We start from the raw sequence: 23842 nt of genomic DNA on the forward strand, positions 1-23842 counted from the left end.
TACTGTGCCTAATTTATAAATTAAACATTTGTGTATGTATAGGAAAAAAGATAGTATGTATGGGGTTCAGTACTATCTGTGATTTTAGGCATCCACTGGGAGTCTTGGAATATACCCCCCTCAGATAAGGGGGGACTACTATGTTCTTAAAGCTGTGGTGTGGGATGAATTGGAGTAGTGAGAGTGGTGGTATAGACGGAATGGCAGGGAGAAGCTGTAAGACAGCCAAGTGAGAAATGATTAGTTGGAATAGAAAAGAAAGGGTAGAATATGAGAATTGTTAATGAGGTTAGCATTAATAAGGTTTGATTTTGTTTTTAATATAGATAGGGACTGCATTGGTAGGGCAGAATTGAAGATGATACTAGATTTGAAGAGGAAATATAATGGGTTTAGTTTTGGGCATATTGAATTTGGGAGATCTTATGGAATTTCCAAGTACAGATGTCCAGAAGATAGCTGTGTATTTTCATCTGCAGCTTAGGAGAGAGATTTGAACTGGAGTTAAGAAATTTCTAACGTATTGAACACATATATATTTCACTTTTTTTTTTTTTTAACAGGGTCTTGCTCTATTGCCCGGGCTAGAGTACAGTGCCACCATCATAGCTCATTGCAACCTCAAAATCCTGGGCTCAAGCAATCCTCCTGCTTCAGGAGTAGCTGGGAAGGTGCATGCCACCACACCCGGCTAATTTTTTTTTTTTTTGTAGAGACAGGGTCTTGCTATGTTGCTCAGGCTGGTCTCCATCTCCTGGCCTCAAGTGTCCTCCTGTCGTGGCTTCTCAAGTGCTGGGATAACAAGACATGAGCCACTGTGCTTGGCCATATTTAACATTGTGTATGTGCCAAGCATTTACCAGGTACCCAGTATACTGTGAGGAAAAAAACACATACAGGAGACAGAAATCAATCATGAAGATACATAATTACAAATTGAGACAAGTGTTAGAAGGAAAAATACAGGTTGCTATGAGAGAATTTTAACAGAGTACCAGATCTAGTTGGAGCTGAGGGATCAGGGAGTGCTCTCATTTGAGCTAAAACTTGAATAACAAGTAGAAATAAGGAAAATAGAGAATGTAGACAAGTAGAGCATCCTGGGCAGAAAGAACATTAGCTTTATACCAATAAAGTATTCATAGATTAATAGACTGGGTTAAAGAAGAAGAAATGAAAAGGAAGCACCTAACTGTATTCTGTGAAGAGACATGTCTCTAAAACACAAGGATATAAGAACGTTAAAAGGAAAATAATAGGAAAAGCTTTATCATGTAAACACCATCTAAAAGAAAGCTGGTATAACTATATTAATGTCAAACAAAATAGACTTTTAAGCAAAAAACTATATATTAGAGGTAAACAGGGAATTTCATACTGGCAAATGTACCTAATAACATAGTCTCAAAAAACATAAATCATAGAGAGTTTAACAAATCTGCAGCCATAGTGGGAGATCTTAACACATCTCTCTGATAGAACCAGCAGACAAAAACTGAACACGACTATAGAAGATTTGGGCACATTAGCAACTCTAATGGACATGTGGAACATTACAACAACTAACAACAAAATGTACATTCTTTTTCAGTACACTTGGAATGTTTATAAAAATTGACTATATGTTAGACAATGAAGTAAGTGTAAATACATTTTATAGGGTTGAAGTCATGCAGTATATATTTTCTGATAACAAAAACTTTTCAAGGACATTACATGAAAGGAAGATAATGGACCATTTTCTTTTGTGGACATACGTGCGAAAATACTAGCCATATTAACAAACCAAAACTAAATACAGAAAAATATTAAAAAAAGAGAGAATCTCCCTATTTTGCCATCAGCTAATTAGCAACCTTCACCCCATCTGCTACCTTAATTCCCCTTTGCCATGTAATGTAACTTGTTCACAGATTCGAGAGAATAAGGTGAGCAGCCTTGGGAGTCCATTATTCTGCCTGCTACATACATCTTAACAAAGTTGTGTTATTCCAAAGATGGAAAGTTGCTTAACAAAAAAAATATCAATCAGTATAGTTTACTACATTAAAAGAATAAGAGTCACATGATTATCATAATAAATGTAGGAAAAACATTTGATATAATCAACATCAGTTGCTCCTTGTGTGTCAGTTAAGCAAGGACCAACAGACCGACACCCACGGCTCACAAACATCATTCATGACTTTTAAGTCTTAGCAAACTAAGACTAAAAAGGAACTACTTTAAGTCTATTGGAAGGTGTTGCAAAAACAATAACAACCTATTGCAGACATCTTGTGAAATGTTGAAGATTTTCCCTTTGAGTTCAGGAAAAGACTACAATGTTTGCTGTCATCACCTCTGTTTCACCTTATATTAAAGGTTCTAGCTAGTGTCCTAAGGCAAGAAAGAGAAAAGATAAAAGATGGATTAGAAAGGAAATAGTCACTATTCATATATGACATGATGTGTATACTTAAAAATCCAAAATAATTACCAATAGGTTACTAGAGATTATTAGGAAGTTCTCTGAATATAGGGCCAATATTCAGAAATCGATTTATTTTCTGTATAGGCACCAAAATAAAATTTAAATATATGCCATTTCCAGTATTATAAAAATCATTCACATACAAATAAATATAAGGATATATAAGACTTCTATTCAGAAAACTGTAAAACATTATTGAGAGATATTTAAAAATCCTGAAATAATTGGACCAATATGTTATTCATGAATAGAAAGAAACATATAAATGTTAGTACTTCCCAATATGAGCTATAGATTTAATACAGTTCCAATCTAATTCTCAGTAGGGGAGTGTGTGTGAGAGAGACTGGATAATCTGATTCTAAAAATTACATGGGAATACAAAAGGCCAAGAACAAACAGGACATTTATGAAGAACAAGGTAGGAGAGCTTGCCCTGTTGGAAATCAAGATTTACTATTAGGCCCCTCTAATTATTAATAAGATAGTATGTCATTAGATCCAGGTTAGACAGAACAGCGGAATAGTGTATAGCCCAAAATTGGATTTAAAAATAAATAGAAACTTGATTTATGAAAAAGTGCCACTGTGGAGCAATGGAGTAAGAATAATCTTTTAAATGAATGGTGCTGAAATAATACATAGGAAACTTGATGCTATATATATCACAGCATTCACAAAAATTAATTCCATGGCAATTACTGAGTAAAAGTGCAAGACAAAGTAATAAAGCTAAGAGAGAACATAGAATGTCACATTTATGATCTGGGTGTAGAAAAAGATTTCAAAAACTGCTTTCATACTAAACCTAAAAGGAAAAGATTGATCCATTCCATCATATTGATTGTAAGAACTTGTTAATTAAAAGATATCATTAAGAGAGTGAAATAACAAGTGACAGAGGAGAAGATATGTGTATCGTTTATAACCTTCAGATGGTTCATATTCAGTGTTTCTAAAAATCAGCCCTAATACAACAAATGGCAAATAGAAAATGGGTAAGAGCATTGAACAGGCACTTTTCAAGAGAAAAATCCAAAAGACCAATAAACAGGAAAAGCTGCTTAAATTCAGTAATTGGGGAAACATGAAGCTACAATAAGTTGCCCCAACATACCGTCAAGAACAGCTAGTATTTAGAAAATGACAGTATCAAGTTTTGTAAGGATGTGGAGCAGTAGCAGCCTCTTACATTGCTGAGAGGAGTATAAATTGGTGTAGTCACTTTTAGAACAGTTTGACATCGTTTTCTAAAGCTGAAGCTGTATATATCCTTAACTTGGCTATTTTCTTAAAGTATTAATATATTCACAACAGAAATGTGTACACTAAGACACATGTACATGAATGTTTAGCATAGTATACATAGTGGCCTTAAACTGGAAACACCTCATATCAACATTAGAATGAGTAAATAAAATGTAGTGTTGTCACAGTGGAATTTTCTACAGCAATGAAAACACCTGCATCTACACAAAGCAATATGAATGAATGTTATAAATACCATGTGAAACGAAAAAGGCAAGGTACATAATATGTATTTTATTATTCCATTTACACAAACTTCAAAAAGCAATCAAAACTATAGTGTTTAGAGTTGCTTGCATAAGTGGTGAAAAAAGGAAGTAAAACAAGAAAATACTTTAAAAGAGTAGAGATTACCTTGGGGAAAAGATAAGAAAGGATGATTGGGAAGAGGACCAAAGTAGAAGGGTTCTGGGCTCCAGGCAATGTTTTATTTCTTATAAGGGGTTACATGAGTGCTTAAATCATTGAGTTATATTATACAATTTTGTTTTATATGCTTTTTTCTGTATGTTTCATATTGCATAGTTTAAAAAGATTTAAAATGTAGAATGAATGCTGAACAAGTAGGTTAGAGGAGACAAATTTCACAGAAAAATTTGTTTTTAAAAGGATATTGATAGGTAATACTTCAGTGCAATTAGATTTATCCAAAAGGTCTCATTTAATAGTCGTTAAAGCTCAGTAATTAATAATAAATAACTTCCATCTGTAGTCATTGTTAACCAGTAGGTAGGCACAGTCAGTCCTTACTTTGCACAGTAGCATGGGACTATAAAAGTGACCATGCAAGTTGAAATTATGCAAAATGATTTTAATCAATGGGAAAAATTCTATCCTCTTTAAAAATTTTTGTCTAAACATTAAAAATTCTATTGTTGGTTAAAATATATAGGGAAATTAAAAAAAATTATTTGGCAGAATGTAATTTAAAACATAAAAACAATTAGAATTAGTGTTTTAATTCTTTGTGAAAAAATAATTATCAAGAGCAGTTTGAACAGTGCTTGCTACCTTGTGTAACTTAAAATAGCAGAGCTAACAGTGAGCATCTTTTCTGTGTCTGCCAAAATGTCACACTTCTGTCTTCTAAATTTGGATCAGCTTCCAATATTGTATTAAATATTAGTATCTTTTGCACTTTCAATGTGAAATAGCTCTGAGAGTTAAAGTTGTTTTGTGGTTTTTTGTTTTTGTTGTTTGTGGGTTTTTGTGGCTGGCATCACCTCCTGTCGAACATACTCTTTTTTTTTTTGTCACAACCACATTCCTCACTTACGTCTGTAAGTTTGTCTTCACTAAGTTCTACTGACTGCATATCTAGAGGCTCTCAAATAGTGGCAGTGACTGCATTCCCACAGTCTACTATATCTTCTATTATTCCACTTATATTGGCTTTGAATTTTATTTTCAGTGTTATCATTTTTTGGTTTTTTTGCTATGCTTTTATCTTTGTTGGCCAATTTCTGTTTCAACTATCCATTTAGTAAAATTTCACGAGTTTATCACTGGGAGGCAAGAAGGCAACATGGATACATGCTTTGCTGTCTGTGATGAAATGAGTAGCAAATGAGGCATGACCAATCACCAACCGACTTTTAAAGAAGTGATTATTGTCAATGATCATGATCTGCATCTCTTATTAACGTAGTGATTTGTGAACAAAAGTGCTAGCTACAAAATTTGTATTCATGCAGTTAAACTCACAGTTAATATACTGTGGTAAGTGGAATTTGAACCATGTTATTGTGGGACTGGTGTTACGATATTTAACTAAACTCTGGTAGTTGAAGTTTGTGTATATGGGAAACATGAAAAGTGGGGGCAACCTGTAATTCAAAGAAAGTTGAACTTTTTAATCAATTAAATAAAGATTTGATAGGTTTTGATGAAATTGGAATATTTATTCTTTGAACTATTGAACATCTGATGTATTTTGTGTGGAAATGTAAATTTGATACTACTCTCCCAGCTTCTTTAATCCTTTTAGGGCACTTACTGAGGACCTCTCACAGCAACTCTCTAAAAAAAAAATCCATTGTAGTAAGTACAAATAAGGAGAATAATTGTGATGGTGTTGTGAATTCACCATGTAGCAACTGACATTGAAAGCAAGTTTTTAAAAAATATTTTATATAATGTTGATATTCTAATAATTGAAAATGAAACAAAGTTAATAAATTAGTTTTGATTCTTTTAATGAGGTAATTCCATTTTTATTGTCTTCGTACTAGCAAATACAGTTCGTCCTTGAACAGAGTAGGTGTTAAGGGTATCAGCCCCCTGCACAGCTGAAAATTCATGTATCACTTTTGACTTCCCCAAAGCTTAACTACTAATAGTCTCCTGTTGATCAGCCTTACCAACAACCTAAATAATTGATTAGCACATTTGTATGTTATATGTATTGTATACTATATTCTTACCATAAAGTCAGCTGGAGAAAGAAAATGTTTTTAAGAAAATCAAAAGGAAGAGAAAAATATATTTACTATTCATTAAATGGAAGTGGATCATCATAAGGTCTTCATCCTTGTCCTCTTCGTGTTAAGTAGGCTGAAGAGAAGGAGGAAAGGGAGAGATTGGTCTTACTGTCTCAGGGGTGGCAGAGGTGGAAGAAAATCCACATGTAAGTGGGCCCAAGCAGTTCAGACCTGTGTTATTCAAGGGTCAACTGCATTTTGTTCTTTAATATGAAAGATAACGTCTTACTCTGTGTTGGTTGAAATTGAATATTGTTAATTTATTTTTTGATTTCCTACAGGTGAAGTGGCACAGGGGTTGATCTCAAGATGCCATTAGTGAAAAGAAACATCGATCCTAGGCATTTGTGCCACACAGCACTGCCTAGAGGCATTAAGAATGAACTGGAATGCGTAACCAATATTTCCTTGGCAAATATAATTAGACAACTAAGTAGCCTGAGTAAGTATATATCAATTAAAAACATTACAAACCAGAAGGTTATGCTTTAGAGTATTAAGAAGATGTGATTAAATGGGGGGGGGGGATTATTTGGTGAGAAGCAAACAAAATTATCCTGAAAAATTTAGTCATCTTAAGTAAAATGAATGAGTTTTGGAATAATTTCTTCTTGCACTGAACTTTTCTTCTGGGAAAGGGAAATAAAGAAAGAATCTTTAGGCACAGAATCACATGATGAATGAGAATTATTTAGATTGCCTTTTAACATATGATTTGATCTGTGGAAGATAGGACCAGAGTTGTAGTTTTGCTTGATTGTTATCACTATTTACTCTTTTTAGAGGCTTCAGCTATTTGTGTTTTGAAGCATTATATTAAACATATATTTAATTAGCCTAGTAAAATATTTTTATATTATCAGAGATCTAAGTGAAAGGTGTGGGGTCATTGCGAATCGAGTGAGTTGTCTGAGGCACATGAGAATATTAGTAAAGAATCTGATAATGCAGCATGCTGTGAAAACAGCACATGAACCCGGCCTCTGGCAGACAGAAGGCAAACATGCTGGCCAGAGAATAAAGGCCAATGGAAAAGGCAGGTGGAGAGAAGGAGACAGTGTGTTTCCATTTAGAGCTTCTTGGTTAAGAAATTAAACCAATTATTTTCCATTATTCTAAATTTAATTAGTTAAAAAAAATTTTTTTAAAGTCCAGTTTATCTTTTGAAGGATTAGCTTTTTAATAAGACATCAATATTTCATTTTAAAGATAAAACAAGGTGTTCTTGGCCTAGATATATTCTGCAGGTTTTCCTAGATTTATCTTGTCAGCCATATAGATTCTCCTGATAAGCAGGCTTCTCTTTCTTTTGTCCTCTCTTTTATAATTGAGTACTTAGCACAAGAGGTTGTTAATCTAATTTGTTTCAAGTGAGAAAGTTTGGGCATATACATCTGTAGTGAGAGAAACATAAAAAGTTACATTTGAATGTTCTTTGTGAGAGTACTACATATTTGCATTGTCTGTGAAATAGTCATAAGAATAAATAAAAGGCTATTTATTTGAATTTAAGTATATTCCTTGTTCCTTTTGGTGGTTATTTTTTTTAGGTTAGTTATCGGCATGAATGAATAAATATGAATCAATAAATATTGCATTGTTTACTTGCTTTTTCCTTAGGAATGCCATTATATTATAAATTGTACTTTTGAAACTGGTCAAAAGAAGAGTCTTATAGTTCCCAGATATTGCATTAATATATCATTAACCATATTGTTTAAAGATATTTTGCTGACTTTTGTAATCTAGCACTGATTGAGTCCAATATAACATGACTTCATATAAAATTTGTTTTACATGAATACATCAGCATGTTAATATTTAAATACATGTTAAGAGCATAGAAAGGACATTAGTAACTTTGTATAAACTATTTCTTAAAATTAAAATGGATTTTGGATCTAATACAGGCATCTTGTTTTAGGTATATATCTAATATAGAATTTAGAACTAACAATCATGATTAATTTGCAGTACTAATGCATGGATTATATATCTTAAAGATAAAAATTGAAGGAATTTTCAAGTCTAATATAGTCCATATAAGCGACATCTGTCAGCAGGCACATGGTCATGTAGTCAAACTCTGGAAAATATAAACACATTGTGAAAATATAACTGAATTAGGTTTTGAGTGCTTCGCATTTGGAATTAGAGACTATATTGGCATTTTCTAAGCAGTTTATAAAGATCCAAAAACAAAGAGAAAAATCTATAAAATATAGCAAGGTGTAACAATAGTTTACCGCCCTGAAATTAATTCCTCTGGCAGCTTTCCCACTTGACATAGTTGAGAACCTGGAATTAAATTTAAAAGGCCTCTCGATAGCCAGAATAAATAAACACATGCACATAAAACAACCAATTGATCCCTCTTTCAGAGCCTATTTAGTTTGATAGTTCAAATAGCTTTGATGATGTGATTTCCGAACATTTATGCTTCAGAGCAGTGGTCCCCAGCCTTTTTGGCACCTGAGACCAGTTTCATGGAAGACAGTTTTCCACGGACTGGGGTGTGGGGAGGATGGATTCAGGGTGATTCAAGTGCATTACATTTATTGTGCACTTAATTTCTATTACTACATTGTAATATACAATGAAATAATTATACAACTCACTATAATGCAGAGTCAATGAAAGCCCTGAACATGTTTTCCTGCAACTAGATGGTCCCATCTGGGGGTGATGTTAGATAGTGACACCTGAAGTGTGTTGCTTATGTCTGGTTTACTCCATAATCTCCTTTTGGTTGCTGTCACAGCAGAAAACCCTTCTTCACAAAGATAGTTGGAAATGGAAGCAGGCTTTTCAGTGCTTTTGTGGCAATCTCAGGATGTTCCGCCTTGACTTTTAATCCAGAATGTATAGAGACTTGAAGTTATCTCACACATGCTTTTAAGGCCACTGTCATTTGTGATCTCAAGCAGTTGATCCTCTTCTAGCACGGACAAAGTCAGTTCACCTGGGTTATTCACAAGTGGGTTGAGGATCCATTCCTTCCCAGTCTGGGGTCTTTTTGTGGTTGGGAAGTAATGCTCAAACTCTTTTGAAAGCTGAGATAGGTGATCATGCACCAGCTGGGAAAAAGAAGGCCCTGGCTCATTCTCTTTCAAATTTTCTGCTAATGTTTGAAACATGCCAAAAATCCCAATGTTCACTTGTTGCCCTCATAATTCCAGTTTGGCTTTGAATGCAGCTACTTTATCTGCCAACTTAAACACAGTTGTTCTCTCCTGCAGTGACAGATTGAGTTCATTAAGCAAATTGAATATGTCACACAAGTAAGTAAGTTTTAGGACCCATTCTGTGTCACTGAAATGTGCTGCTAGTGGTGACTGTTTTTCTAGAAGAAATTTCTAGAGTGACTCTCATAACTAATAAACTCTGGCCAGAGATCTACCTTTAGAAAGCCACCTCACTTCTGTGTATAAGAGAAGACGTGTGTGCTCTGCGTCCATCTTCTCACAGAGCTGTGCAAACAGATGTGAGTTAAGGGCATGTACTTTAATGTTGATCATTTTAATCACATGTTCCAAAATGTTTAGTTCAGGTGACATTTTTCAGCTAGCCAGCATTTCTCTATGGATGACACAGTGCATAGACTAACATTCAGATGCGAACTCTTTGACCCATGTAGGGAAACCAGAAAGCTGTCCAGTCATGGCAGCCACTCCATCAGTGCATATACCGACACAAAATGACCAATTCAGTTTTCCCAATATGTAATCATTCAAAGACTTGAATAGTTCTGCAGCTGTGGTGTTGGTTGGCAACAAAAGTGCACATAACACATCCTCCTGAAAAATATATTGCACAAAAACCGGTATTTTTGCCTGTTGTCAACATCAGTAGACTCATCAACCTGGATTGCATACCACAGTGACTCATTAATCCTCTCTAACAGTTGTGCCTCAGTATCCTGTGCTGTTTCATCTATTCATCTAGTTATGGTGCTAGCCAAAAGAGGAACATGTGCCACCTTTTGAACTGCAGCCTCCTAAAAGTTCACGGCAAATGTCCTTAATAGAAGGCAGGACAACTCTTCACCAGTAGTAAAGGGCTTCTTAGCCTTAGCAATGTGGTTAGCCACTAAGAATGATGCTCTCAGTGCAGACACATTTCATGAAGTAGTGGTGGCCTCCAATTCTTCATGTTGACATTTTTTTCTTTTGAAAAACTCCAAAGGCTTGTCTTTTAATGCAAGGTGCTTGGTCTCCATATGGCGAAGCAGTTTTGAAGGTTTCATGGCTTTGGTTACCACATGTATAAAGTGGGCTTGGAGAATATGAATCACCTATTGCCGTGAACCTGTGATTTAAGTAGGACTTGGTATTTTCTTTTAAATGCAGCTTTCATTTTGTTGGAAGTCTTAGCCTTTTGCTGTTTCATCAGTGGGTCTTTCCCCCTTTTCAAAGAAGCTCTCCAGCAACATTTGTTTTTTACTCATTTTTGTTCGGGTTAGCTTGTGGGCTTACCCAAACTGTGACTGAGACAAGCGCGCAGTGTGGGAAAGAGGTGAGGATGGAAGTGATAAATAGAATAATGGACAGGCCACGCGCAGACTAAAATAAGTGTCAGATTCTGACTTTAAAGCCTGCCACCAGGTGCAGCTGTACAATTGAAGTAAGATGCTCACTTGCCACTGTAAAGCCTGCCACCAGATGCAGATAATTGTCACTTGCAACTCAGCGATAGGGTTTCAATATGAGTCAGCAAGTGATTGATTTATTATCAATATGGTCTCTGTGCAGTCAAACCTCTCTGCTAATGATAATCTGAGTATTTTCAGCCACTCCCCAGTGCTAGCATCACTGCCTCAGCTCCACCTCAGATAATTAGGCATGAGATTCTCATAAGAAGTGTGCAACCTAGATCCTTCACACGTGCAGTTTACAGTAGGGTTCAGGCTCATGAGAAACTAATGCCACCACTGATATGACAAGAGGCAGAACTCAGGCGGTGATGCAAATAATGGGGAGCAGCTGTAAATACAGATAAAGCTTGGCTTGCTCACCTACCCCTCACCTCCTGCTGTGTGGCCCAGTTCTTAACAGGCTGTGGACTGGGGGTCGGGGACTGCAGCACTTTGACACCTTTGGTGCTGAACTCATGGGGTTCTGGGTAGCCAGGGGCATTGTCCAGTATCACAAGAACTTTAAAGGCAGTTCATCACTAGCAAGATACTTCCTCACTTCAGGGACAAAGCATCTATGGAACCAATCCAGAAAGAGGGTTCTCCTTGTCCAGGCCTTGTTGTTGTACAACCAAAAGACTGGCAGCTAGTGTTTATCTCTTGCCTTCAAGGCTTGGGGGTTAGCAGCTTTTACAGATAAGCGCAGTCTGCATCATAAACCCAATTGCATTTGCACAAAACAGTAGAGTTAGCCTATCCCTTCCTGCCTGAAATCCTGGGGCTTGATTTTCTTCCTTACTACTGAATGTGCTTTGTGGCCTTTCTTTTCCAGAATAGAGTAGTTTCACCTGCATTAAAAATCTACTCAAACCGGGCACGGTGGCTCACACCTGTAATCCTAGCACTCTGGGAAGCCGAGATGGCAGGATTGTTTGAGCTCAGGAGTTCCAGTCCAGCCTGAGCAAGAGTGAGACCCTGTCTCTACTAAAAATAGAAGGAAATTAGCTGGCCAACTAAAAATATATAGAAAAAATTAGCCAGGCATCGTGGAGCATGCCTGTAGACCCAGCTACTCAGGAGGCTGAGGCAGAAGGATCACTTGAGCCCAGGAGTTTGAGGTTGCTGTGAGTGAGGCTGACACCATGGCACTCTAGCCCGGGCAACAGAGTGAGACACTGTTTCAAAAAAAAAAAAAAAAACTATTCAGGCAGATATCCTTTCTCCTCAGTGATTTTCTTAATGGTGTCTAGGAACTCATCTGCTGCCACTTAGTTGACAGAAGCTGCTTCTCCTATTACCTTGACGTTTTTTAAAACCAAACCTCTTTCTAAAAGTATCAAACCATCCTTTGCTGGCATTAAATTCTCCAGCTTTAGATCCTCCACCTTCCTTTTGTTTTAAGTTGTCACATGATACCTTCTCTTTCCCCCTCCGAATCAGATTAGTCTATAGGTGTGCCTTTCTTATAGTAATCCTGCATCTACAAAAAGGCTGCATTTTCAATGAGATAAAAAGATATTTTACAAAAAAGGATAAGGTTTTTGTGCTTGCTGACATAGCTACAGAAACTGTTTCATGAATTTCCTTTTCTTTCTTTTTTTGTTACTAACAATGGTCCTTTCACTGGATTCATTTACCTTGAAATAGCAGGCAGTTGCAGTTATAGGCCTCCATCTAGGGGACATATTAAGCAATTCAGCTTTTTCTTATAATGATGTGACTTTTCTCTGCTTCTTGGGAACATTTCCAGCATCACTAGTGGCACTAGATATGGGTCCCATGGTATTATTCAAAGTTTGTGGTATTGCAGTAAACATAAGAAATATGCAAGAACCACAAGAGATTACTTTCTACTGTGATACTCAGTTTACTAGAGACGAACTGATCACACAGCATTTTAAGTGAATGCTTGCAACACTTGATTGCACTTGCTCACTGCAATCAACAGGAGGTGGCTATGAAATTATTATAGTAATATAGTTTGTATAATAGTTAATTTTATTCAATGTTGATTTAATACTACATCTTTACATTTGTTTACATTTTTCTTGACTGTCAGTGGCACTAAGTATAGTTTGTGTTCATGTGCATAAGTTTTGATAAATTTTAACTTTTTATAATAGATTCATGTATATTTTACGGTAGGAAATGATAGACTAGTATCTATGTATATTTTATGCATTCGTGACATATTTAACTTTTCTTCATTATTTGATATTTCTAGGCTATGTGACTCAACTGCAGGCTTTTCCAAATTGTTGCAAATTTCTAAAAAAAATTTCCAATATATTTATTGAAAAAAATCCCTATATAAGTGGACCAGCCCAGTTCAAACCTGTGTTGTTCAAGGGTCAACTATAGTTTCAAATAAATGCCAAATTCAACAGGATGCCACTTTTAAATGTTATATCATTTAGTGTTTATTTCTGATCACATTAAATTTTATGGTATATGTTTCATTTTTGCTTAGGTAAATATGCTGAAGATATATTTGGAGAATTATTCAATGAAGCACATAGTTTTTCCTTCAGAGTTAACTCATTGCAAGAACGTGTGGACCGTTTATCTGTTAGTGTTACACAGCTTGATCCTAAGGAAGAAGAATGTAAGTTTATTTATATTATGTTTTTGTCTACATATATATTTTAAGTTAGATGAGGATGAGATAAGTGATATATTTAAGAGCAGTATCTAAGCATGAATTTATTACAAATCTTTTTACTCATGTCCTTTGGTATATATGTTGTAATAAATTATCTGTAAATGCCATCAGCATGACTCTTATGGCTTTTCTTTCCTACTCCTTTTTATCTCCTCTTTTTGTACACTAAACAGCCTTTAATGTTTTGACATAAAGAAGACATTTGAACTATAGTTTTTTCCTCAATTTTCTTTCTCTTCTCTCCCTTTTAATTTATTTGTATAGTTTTATCTTAGAAATACAAATTATTTAAAAATTACCTAAAATCCTTAGGTTTGAGTCTGTAAGAATGTAACTCCTTTTAATATGCTTTTGTATGTTCATTTTGCTAAAGTCTGATTTGTTATTTAATTTAATGCTACTTTTTACTTTAAATGCACTTTTTAAAAACAAATTGCTCATATTTAGGGCAGAAATATTCTATACCAAGTTATTGAATCAAGAGTATCAGATAAAAAAGCCATACTATGGGGTAAATAATAGCGGAAACTTAGTGGCAAAGCACATATTATCCCTAACAGAATACATTGCTGATGTTTCACAAATGCCTCTGATTTTTTTTTTTTTGAGACAGAGTCTCGCTTTGTTGTCCAGAGTGAGTGCCATGGCGTCAGCCTAGCTCACAGCAACCTCAAACTCCTGGGCTCAAGTGATCCTCCTGCCTCAGCCTCCTGAGTAACTGGGACTACAGGCATGCGCCACCATGCCCGGCTAATTTTTTGTATATATTTTTAGTTGGCCAATTAATTTCTTTCCATTTATAGTAGAGACGGGGTCTCGCTCTTGCTCAGGGTGGTTTCGAACTCCTGAACTCGAGCAATCCGCCCGCCTCGGCCTCCCAAGAGCTAGGATTACAGGCGTGAGCCACTGCGCCCAGCTTGATTTTTTTTTTTTTAACAAAAAGAAATGAAACAACAAAGACATTATTTTCACTTATCTGCAATAGAGAATGTTTAATGTAAATTTCTTATAACCTTCTCTACAAAATATTTTTAGTTGAATAACTTTTAGTATAAATACAAATTATATAATAGACCTAAACTTGAATAATAAAATATTAAGGATATCACTGGAAACAAATTAAATAATATAATGATGGATAGATGTCTTAGTGATTGAACCATTTACTTTTGAAATAATCTGATTTAATGTATAAATAAGGAGAGGCAAATACTTACCATGCTAAGTTTCTATGGCTTGGAAAGATACAAACTTACAGCTCTGGATGCAAGAAAAAAAACCAGTACTTTAAAAAAAAATTAAAACTTTATTAAGATGTATTTCACACCCTACCTTGCAATTTGTCCACCATCTAAAGTTGAAGTGTGCAATTCATTGTTTTTTAGCATATTCAATGTTACCATAATAAGTCTTAGAATATTTTTATCACTCCAAGAAGAAGCCCTGTACTCATTAGCAGTCATTGTCCATTTCACTTTCCCCTCAGCCCCAAGCAGTCACTAGACTATTTTCTATCTGTATGGATTTGCCTATTCTGGACATTTCATATGAATGAATATACATACACTATATGGTCTTTTGTGACTGGCTCTTTCACTTAACATTATGTTTTTAAGGTTCATTCATGTTGTAACATGTATTGCCTCATTGCTCCACCTGCACCATAGGCCCAAACATTCACATTGAGTGTATTTTGCTTTTTTACTTATGAAGATGATAGAGCTATTATTTTGGGGAGAAAAATAATTGAAGAATTGTTATGATTGTTCAGTGCTGACCTTGTATGGTATAAAGCATTTGTGTACTTAGGCCATATTAGATGTATAAGAAATTACCTAATTTTTTAATATCAAGAAATCACTGTAAGAGTTAAGAATGCAGTATTTTGGTACATTTCTCATTTTAACATAATGCACAGTCCAAAAGAAAATGAGTAAATGAAGTTATTTTTAAAGTATATATGTGATGAGGTTGTGCTAGTTACTGGGAATACAATGTATAAGACAGTCTCAGTCTTCAAGAACTTATAGTTAGGTAGAAATCCTTATAGTACAGATAAAAGGTAAGTAAAGGAGAGAATAATATAGATTGCCCACTACTTGAAAAAATTTTCTGTATAGTAAAATTTGTTTTAAATTTATAATACAAGTGTAATATTTATAGTACATATAGCATAGAGGTCAGCAGTGTGTTTAGCCTGGAATGCCACTAATAAATAATTCCTTTCAGAGTTATTGGTGTAAGCTAAAAAGAAGGAATAAAGGGAGATGGGGAACAAAAAGATTATAGAACAAGAGAATCTAAGTTGGTGGGGGTCCAGGGTGGCAGGTAGAGAAAAGAAAAGGTGTATTTCATGAGAAATGTAGGTATGCTTCAGGTATCACTGGGATCTTAAGTGACTTAGAAGTCAAATGTTGTATTAAAACCCATCTGATTAGCCGGGCGCGGTGGCTCACGCCTGTAATCCTAGCACTCTGGGAGGCTGAGGCGGGCGGATTGCTCGAGGTCAGGAGTTCGAAACCAGCCTGAGCAAGAGCGAGACCCCGTCTCTACTATAAATAGAAAGAAATTAATTGGCCAACTAATATATATATAAAACTAGCGGGCATGGTGGGGCATTCCTGTAGTCCCAGCCCCTCGGGAGGCTGAGGCAGCAGGATTGCTTGAGCCCAGGAGTTTGAGGTTGCTGTGAGCTAGGCTGACGCCACGGCACTCACTCTAGCCTGGGCAACAAGCGAGACTCTGTCTCAAAAAAAAAAAACAAAAACCATCTGATTGGAAAAATTAGGCACAGAATGATTGGGTTAAATTTAACAATAGAACATTTAAAATATTGTTTCTAGAGGATAAGCCATTAAGGTCACAGCCTCTTGAGCCATGCTGACTTTAAAACAAATGCAGTATATTAATTTGTCCTTCTATTAAATCATCTTAATAAAATGAATTCTTGATTTTTGTTTTAGTGTCTTTGCAAGATATAACAATGAGAAAAGCTTTCCGAAGTTCTACAATTCAAGATCAGCAGCTTTTTGATCGCAAGACTTTGCCTATTCCATTACAGGAGACATATGATGTTTGTGAACAGCCTCCACCTCTCAATATACTCACTCCTTATAGGTCAGTAAGCTAATAAATAAGAGGGCCTGTTATTTATCTCAGACTTATTATTTAAATGCTAAATCCCCAAACATTTTTTATCTTATTGTACTTATAGCCAACACACAGAGTCCTTCCTATCCACTATCTTGAGAAAACCTTTGCTTTATTCACTAGATGAGTTCCTAAGTTTCTGGCATACAAAAGTCAAGACCTATTCAAGGGAATTGTTTTGACATGTATTATTAAGAAAAGCCACTGGCAAACTTAATGTGAACAGATAGAGAGTTGTTATTGTCTTTTTAGTTTAATTTTTAATCATATAGAAAAGTTAAAAAGAGGTTACAATTCTACCCTACTAACAAAATGAATATAATTTTTGCTTATTTTGTCTACTTTTGATCTGTATACATTAATGTCTTACAGTATGAATATGTAGTATCTGTTTTAAAAATGTTTTTTAATATTTAAAATAAATTCTAGAATTAGCCTTTCTTTGGAGCCTTTTCATAGGATTTATTAAGTGGGCAATTTGAGATGTGCAACACATATCCTGAACAAAATAATATTCAAATAGTTATTTGAAATTGTAAGTCATTATGCAGGTCATTGGATATAAATGTGACTGTTAGAATGACTATTAATTAGGTGATATCTTTTGGATTTAGTAAGATAATGAGTAAATTAGAGTATTGGCAGAAACTCTGTAAACTTTCTCTATTCTAAATGATGTTACTGTCTTATCAGCCTTTTATATTTGGTGGAACTATTTGTGATTATTGGAATTTCCCAAAGGACTTTTAGAAAATTTGGTATTCTGCAGAAGTTAGGAATGAAAATTGCCCAGCTGTACTTTAAAGTATTAGTACCAACTCAGAAAAGTATTTGGTTTTCCATTTTTCTTAGTTTCGTTTCTGATTTGGATGAAATTTTCTATTGGTGCAATATTCTAATTTTGGCTATATTTTAACATACCATATTTCATTACTGTAAGAGAATAAACATTTTAGTAAAAGTCTATTCCGGTTGCCTCTTTAAGTCTTACTAATGTGTATTTTAATTGATATTTTATATTTCAGAGATGATGGTAAAGAAGGTTTGAAGTTTTATACCAATCCTTCATATTTCTTCGATCTGTGGAAAGAAAAAATGTTGCAAGATACAGAGGATAAGAGGAAGGAAAAGAGGAAACAAAAGGTATTACAAGAGGTTCAGAAAATTGAAGTTTTTTGGTATATTTGTTTTTTGTTGCATATATGGAACTATACTAGTCCCATACTTTGTTTGACATTTTATTTTACTGGATTCATATAATCAAATACTGAAGTCTTTATTACTACACAGAAAGAACACAGCCTAATGGGGAGCAGATGAGCAATTAGATTATTAGAGTATGGTATAATAAGTGCCATAGCAGAGGTTTGCATGGAGGGTTTAGGTGGCACAAAATAGCAACTGTTTAAGCCAGCAAACAGGGTCAATAAACACTTCCAACAAAACTTATTAATGAACATTGAAGAACAGATAGGAATTACATAGACCAGGGAAGAGAATGACATTCTGGTAAGGAGGAACAAAGGAACATTAGTGTTTAGATATAGGTAATGTAGATTAAACTACTATTTTCTTGCCACAGTATATCCTTAATATTTCTTAAATGTTTTGGAAAGGTTATTGTATTCTCACGAAATCCCTAGTATCTTTCTTCTGTTATCATTCTCTACTTTCTAATAAAATTCACTTGGATATGCTTTATTTAATGTTAATGATGATTGAAAATATAGAAGGAGGAAGCAAAGTTGAGTTTAGGCTGAATTATGAGGGAGGCAGAGTCTGTTTTCATCAACCCTCTGTTTCTCCTATAGTTATCTCTACTTTTCTCAATTCCTAAAATGCCCTTCTTTTATCATCTTCTGTGCTATGAGATACCCAAGCACTCTAGCTAGCAAACTGCAAATTTGCAAACTGCTGATTTGCAAGCCAGATTATGCCTGCAGGCAGTGTTTTGTCTGCCGTCAAATTTTTTAACTGGAATTCCTTAGATGGACATGTCTATCTAGTTCACTGCATGCCCCATCTTACACCTGACTGGCTTTATTCATGTATGTTATCTGCTTGGGCTCTTTGGGTATTCAAATTTGTTATATCTACTCTAGATCTTTCTATGCTTTCTCCCCCAATTTGAGTCACTTTTTGTTTTCTGTTGAGAGACACAATTATTATGGGTTAATTGAATAATTGGATTTTTATGATATGTTTTCTAGCTAATCAGATAACATAACCTTAGTAAATTTTCATGTTTTGGTTAGAGTTAGTGCCATTTGTGGTAGAAATTTCAAACCCATAGATAGGGAAAGAAGGGTTGGTGAATTTTTTTTCATCTGAAATGACTTTCTGACCTCTAGTTTTATTATTTAGGCATATTATTTTGTATCTGATATATCAGTTCAAAGTAGGGATTCAAAAACATGACAAGAAACTGGGATTATAGCACACTAGCTAAGATTTAACTCTGAATGTACACATGAACTGTCTTGGTATTACTTGTACTATACTATGATGACAATGTTGATATTAAAATTTTATTTTGATTATTGTAACCTCTTTTTAAAAATTAGAACTTCAGCATTTGGCTTTATTTCAATACATCTGTTATAGCAGAAAAATCTAGATCGTCCTCATGAACCAGAAAAAGTGCCAAGAGCACCTCATGACAGGCGGAGAGAATGGCAGAAGCTGGCCCAAGGTCCAGAGCTGGCTGAAGATGATGCTAATCTGTTACATAAGCATATTGAAGTTGCTAATGGCCCAGCCTCTCACTTTGAAACAAGGTTTCTTTTCTTTTTTTTGTCTTTTAAAAAAATTAATGGATAAAACATTGACTTTATTTATAATACCTGTATTTCTAAGTCTTAAGTCCTAAACTGTTGAACTGGCAGACCCTGTTATAGTGATGATTTAAAAACCCCAACCACTGTGAGCCTACGAAAGTCTTGGGTAGGAGATTTTTATACCTGCACCTCAGTTTTGTCATCTGTAGAAAGAGGTGGTTGGAATAGATAATCTTTAGCATTGTTTTAACTTTCAGAAATCTCAACTCCCTCTCAATATTTCAGGCAAAGTCTGCTAGAATTTCATAATAGAGGAGCAAGGTCTGGAATTTTTTTTGAGGTATTATTAATTTGTTTTATGTAAAATAGGAGTTGAGAAGGGGTTCTATTTTGTTCCTTTTTCTTTCCCCTGACTTACTTTCTTTACCACATCTCTCACCTTATATGTATCAGGACTTTCAAATAAAATTACTCATCCCCTTTTGCAAAAATACAGAATAGGTCCTTTTCCTTTCTCAGTGGCCAGGAATCCTATCTAAGTAGCATGCCACCACAGCAAACAATCTCCCTGTGAAGACGTTTATTTGGGTATAGTCTTAGTTATTTTGAATAGAAAAGAGCTTAAGGTTTTCTTTTGAATAATACATGTCATTTGTCAGGCCATAAGTGTGAAATATCCTGACCTATTTTAGGAAAAATATATATCTGAGAGGTACTATTTATCTATAGTACTGAAAGAAAAAAAACTGAAAGTATTGAGATTTTAAAAAATTAGTAATTTGTAGTTAAGCATCTATTTCTACTGCAGTTGAGTAATTAAGGTATTTATCTGACCTACTAGTGGTAAATACAATAATTTCTGACTTATTCTGTGCACATCTATTAAACCTAACTTCATCCTCAGAATGCATTTCAGTAAATAAATATTTATAAACCTTCACATGCTCAAAATGTCTGAAGTTTTGCTTAAATCTAAGTTACATGTTGCTATTTTGCTCAGCTATTTTCTGAGTACCCTAGCATTTTTGAAAACACCAAAAGGACAGAAACAATGTAGCTAGGTAACGATGTGGTGCTAGTATCAGGGAGGCCTTTTTCCCTGGTGCAAGACTTATGGAAGGCATTTATGTTAGCGAGCAACAAGGTATCCTAGTAGTAGAAAATTCCAGTTTTCATAGCCTACCTTTCTGTCACTGGCACCTTCTTGTAAAGATAACAATGAAATAGAGGCAGATAGCTTTGAACACAATTTGCTACAAGTTAATTATTTTCTTGTTTGTAAGACTTTTATGTAATACTTTTCATCCTTGTGAATTGACTTAGTATTCTATCATAAAATAATAAAATAACTGATGGTCATCATAATAAACCTAAATTAGCAAGTAAAAGTGCATTGTGAATAGCATTCTTTGTTTTAAAATCAGGGTTAATGTAATACATATCTGAAAAATTTCTTAAAAATCATTAAAATATTGGCATTCAACAGATAAATTTTAAATATTATCTCCTGTAGAACACTCTGTTTCTCCAATAATTCAACAAAAATACACTGATACCGTATGTTTCTTTTAGACCTCAGACATACGTGGATCATATGGATGGATCTTATTCACTTTCTGCCTTGCCATTTAGTCAGATGAGTGAGCTTCTGACTAGAGCTGAGGAAAGGGTATTAGTCAGACCACATGAACCACCTCCACCTCCGCCGATGCATGGAGCAGGAGATGCGAAACCCATACCCACCTGTATCAGGTATGTTGGGACAAGCATGTGATCTGAGAGGTCAGTAATTTTTTCCTTTAAAAGACCAGATAGTAAATAGTTTTGGCTTTCTGGGCATTTAGTGTCTGTCTCAGGTACTCAATTCTGCCATTGTTCAATGAAAGCAGCCATAAACTGTACATAAATGAATGTGTCTGTGTTTCAGTAAAATTGTATTTATAAAAACAAGGAGCAGGTCCGATTTGACCTATGGGATGTAACTTGCCATCCTCTGACTAGAGCTGACACATTCTTCTGGGAAAGTTTGGCTAATAACAATTTACTTTAAAGTGTGTTTCATTTTATTATATAGCTTTGTTATCAAGCTTATGTGCATTGTAATAAGAAAAATTAAGAATGTTTGGAATGTGTTAAGAGTCTGACAAATGATACCCAAAGATGTGTGGTTATGGGTGTTAATTTGATAATTAAGAAAAATACTTTAAGAATTTCAGAGAGAATTGGCAGATGCTTGTAATCTTTCAGTAAAACTATTCCAAAACTTAATTGTATCAGTTATCCAAATCACAAATTTTCAATAGAGAAATATTCTCTATTGGAAAAATTTTCTAATAGAGATCAAATTTACAATTTTCAGTTAAAAAAAACTAGCCTCTGTCACTAACTCATTTGATATCTCATCTTCAGGAAGAAAGAGAGCTGTAAATTTCCTTTGTGGTTTGTAGTTAGTTGTCATTGACTGAACTAAAAGGACATATGATGACTCTTAACAGTTTTAGTATAAATACAGCATTGTATTGGCCACAAGTATTGCAATCTGATAACAATACGAGTCATTACATAGACTCATATTACAGTGTATAAATTAGCATTTGTTTATCAAAGTAAGCATTAAATGAGTGATCATGAAAGTTGCATGAGAGGATGAGATTGTTTAGAATATTACAAACCAAAGTACCACTTATTAATTTTTTTATTGATGTACTTTTAGTTCTCATTTCTTTCTAAACATTGTTGAAGAATTTAAATTTCTGTAGGAGCATGTTAATGCATCTACTGTGATTTAGTTACTGATAGTCATTTATAGTTTATGTGGTTAGATTTTTCTCTTCAGGTTTTTCTCTTTTAATAACTTGCTAGGATCTCTTTTATCATTTCAGTTCTGCTACAGGTTTGATAGAAAATCGCCCTCAGTCACCAGCTACAGGCAGAACACCTGTGTTTGTGAGCCCCACTCCCCCACCTCCTCCACCACCTCTTCCATCTGCCTTGTCAACTTCCTCATTAAGAGCTTCAATGACTTCAACTCCTCCCCCACCAGTACCTCCCCCACCTCCACCTCCAACCACTGCTTTGCAAGCTCCAGCAGTACCACCACCTCCAGCTCCTCTTCAGATTGCCCCTGGAGTTCTTCACCCAGCTCCTCCTCCAATTGCACCTCCTCTAGTACAGCCCTCTCCACCAGTAGCTAGAGCTGCCCCAGTATGTGAGACTGTACCAGTTCATCCACTCCCACAAGGTGAAGTTCAGGGGCTGCCTCCACCCCCACCACCGCCTCCTCTGCCTCCACCTGGCATTCGACCATCATCACCTGTCACAGTTGCAGCTCTTGCTCATCCTCCCTCTGGGCTACATCCAACTCCATCCACTGCCCCAGGTCCCCATGTTCCATTAATGCCTCCATCTCCTCCATCACAAGTTATACCTGCTTCTGAGCCAAAGCGTCATCCATCAACCCTACCTGTAATCAGTGATGCCAGGAGTGTACTACTGGAAGCAATACGGAAAGGTAATTTTCTCAGAGCTATGAAAAACATTACTATGTTAGCACTGGAAACTTTCTAAATATTTAAGACAGTAATGTGTCCTTCATTTATAAAATTTTAGGTGATCATGTTTTTGTACAAATGGCCTTTAGAAAGTAAAGCTATGTCCAACTTATATTTTAAGTCATTTTCAAGAAAATATATCACATTTAATTATTTAATTTTCATACTTCATAGGAATTCTTAAAATGTTTGAGAAATTTAAAATCTCAGAGTTAAATGTTATAGAAAATTTAATTAAAACTCTTTGTGCTTAATATGTGTATTAACTCCTTTAAAATAGCATTTTCTTCATTCTTAAGGCTGTTTATTTGGGTTATCAGTGACACTTGCTCTACCAGATGTCTTTAAAGGAGTAAGTTTCCTTCCTTTGTAACAAAGGAAAGGCTTCTCATATTCATTTATTTATGCAGTCAACATTTCCTAAGCAACTACTATACACCAGACATAAAGAGAATAGAATAATAATAGTGCCTTTCCCTCAAGCGTGGAGGATAATGAGACCACAGAAAATATATTCAACAGTGTTTATTTGACCAGAGAGGTGATAGAAGAATTGTATTACCTGATTTAATTTGTAGGGGGTGGTGAGCAGGGAGGTACAGTAGACCATGACAGATAAATAAATTGTAGACATCCATTGGGATATCTGGTAGGTTTAATCAACTAATATCATAGATGATAACATAATGAATGATCTAATGCCTCTCTACATATGATTCCCTCAAATTCTTTTTAAATCTTTTTATTTCTCTATTAGTATTTCTCATGTGTGTTTGGTTTTATTCCAGAAAGAGTAATAATATCTGGC

General features: G+C 35.0%; 2 protein-coding genes across 6 annotated transcripts in view; one reads left to right on the top strand and one right to left on the bottom strand.

Moving 5' to 3' along the window:
- The window catches only part of CDC40 (cell division cycle 40), a 487800-nt gene that overhangs the window by 79073 nt on the left and 384885 nt on the right, over window positions 1-23842 (bottom strand). The window lies entirely within an intron of this gene.
- The window catches only part of WASF1 (WASP family member 1), a 69599-nt gene that overhangs the window by 31936 nt on the left and 13821 nt on the right, over window positions 1-23842 (top strand). For 4 of the 5 annotated variants that reach the window (XM_076003063.1, XM_076003062.1, XM_020287161.2 and 1 more), the window contains 7 exons: window positions 6543-6703; window positions 13365-13499; window positions 16520-16673; window positions 17732-17849; window positions 19311-19483; window positions 21056-21235; window positions 22366-22994. In XM_076003063.1, coding sequence (XP_075859178.1) covers window positions 6571-6703; window positions 13365-13499; window positions 16520-16673; window positions 17732-17849; window positions 19311-19483; window positions 21056-21235; window positions 22366-22994 — 1522 coding nt within the window. In that variant the 5' untranslated portion in view covers window positions 6543-6570. The remainder of the gene's footprint in view (window positions 1-6542; window positions 6704-13364; window positions 13500-16519; window positions 16674-17731; window positions 17850-19310; window positions 19484-21055; window positions 21236-22365; window positions 22995-23842) is intronic. The other variant, XM_076003064.1, reaches the window with a different exon arrangement.

The sequence above is a fragment of the Microcebus murinus genome, chromosome 5 (genome assembly GCF_040939455.1).
Source record: "Microcebus murinus isolate Inina chromosome 5, M.murinus_Inina_mat1.0, whole genome shotgun sequence".
NCBI classification, from domain to species: Eukaryota; Metazoa; Chordata; class Mammalia; order Primates; family Cheirogaleidae; genus Microcebus; species Microcebus murinus.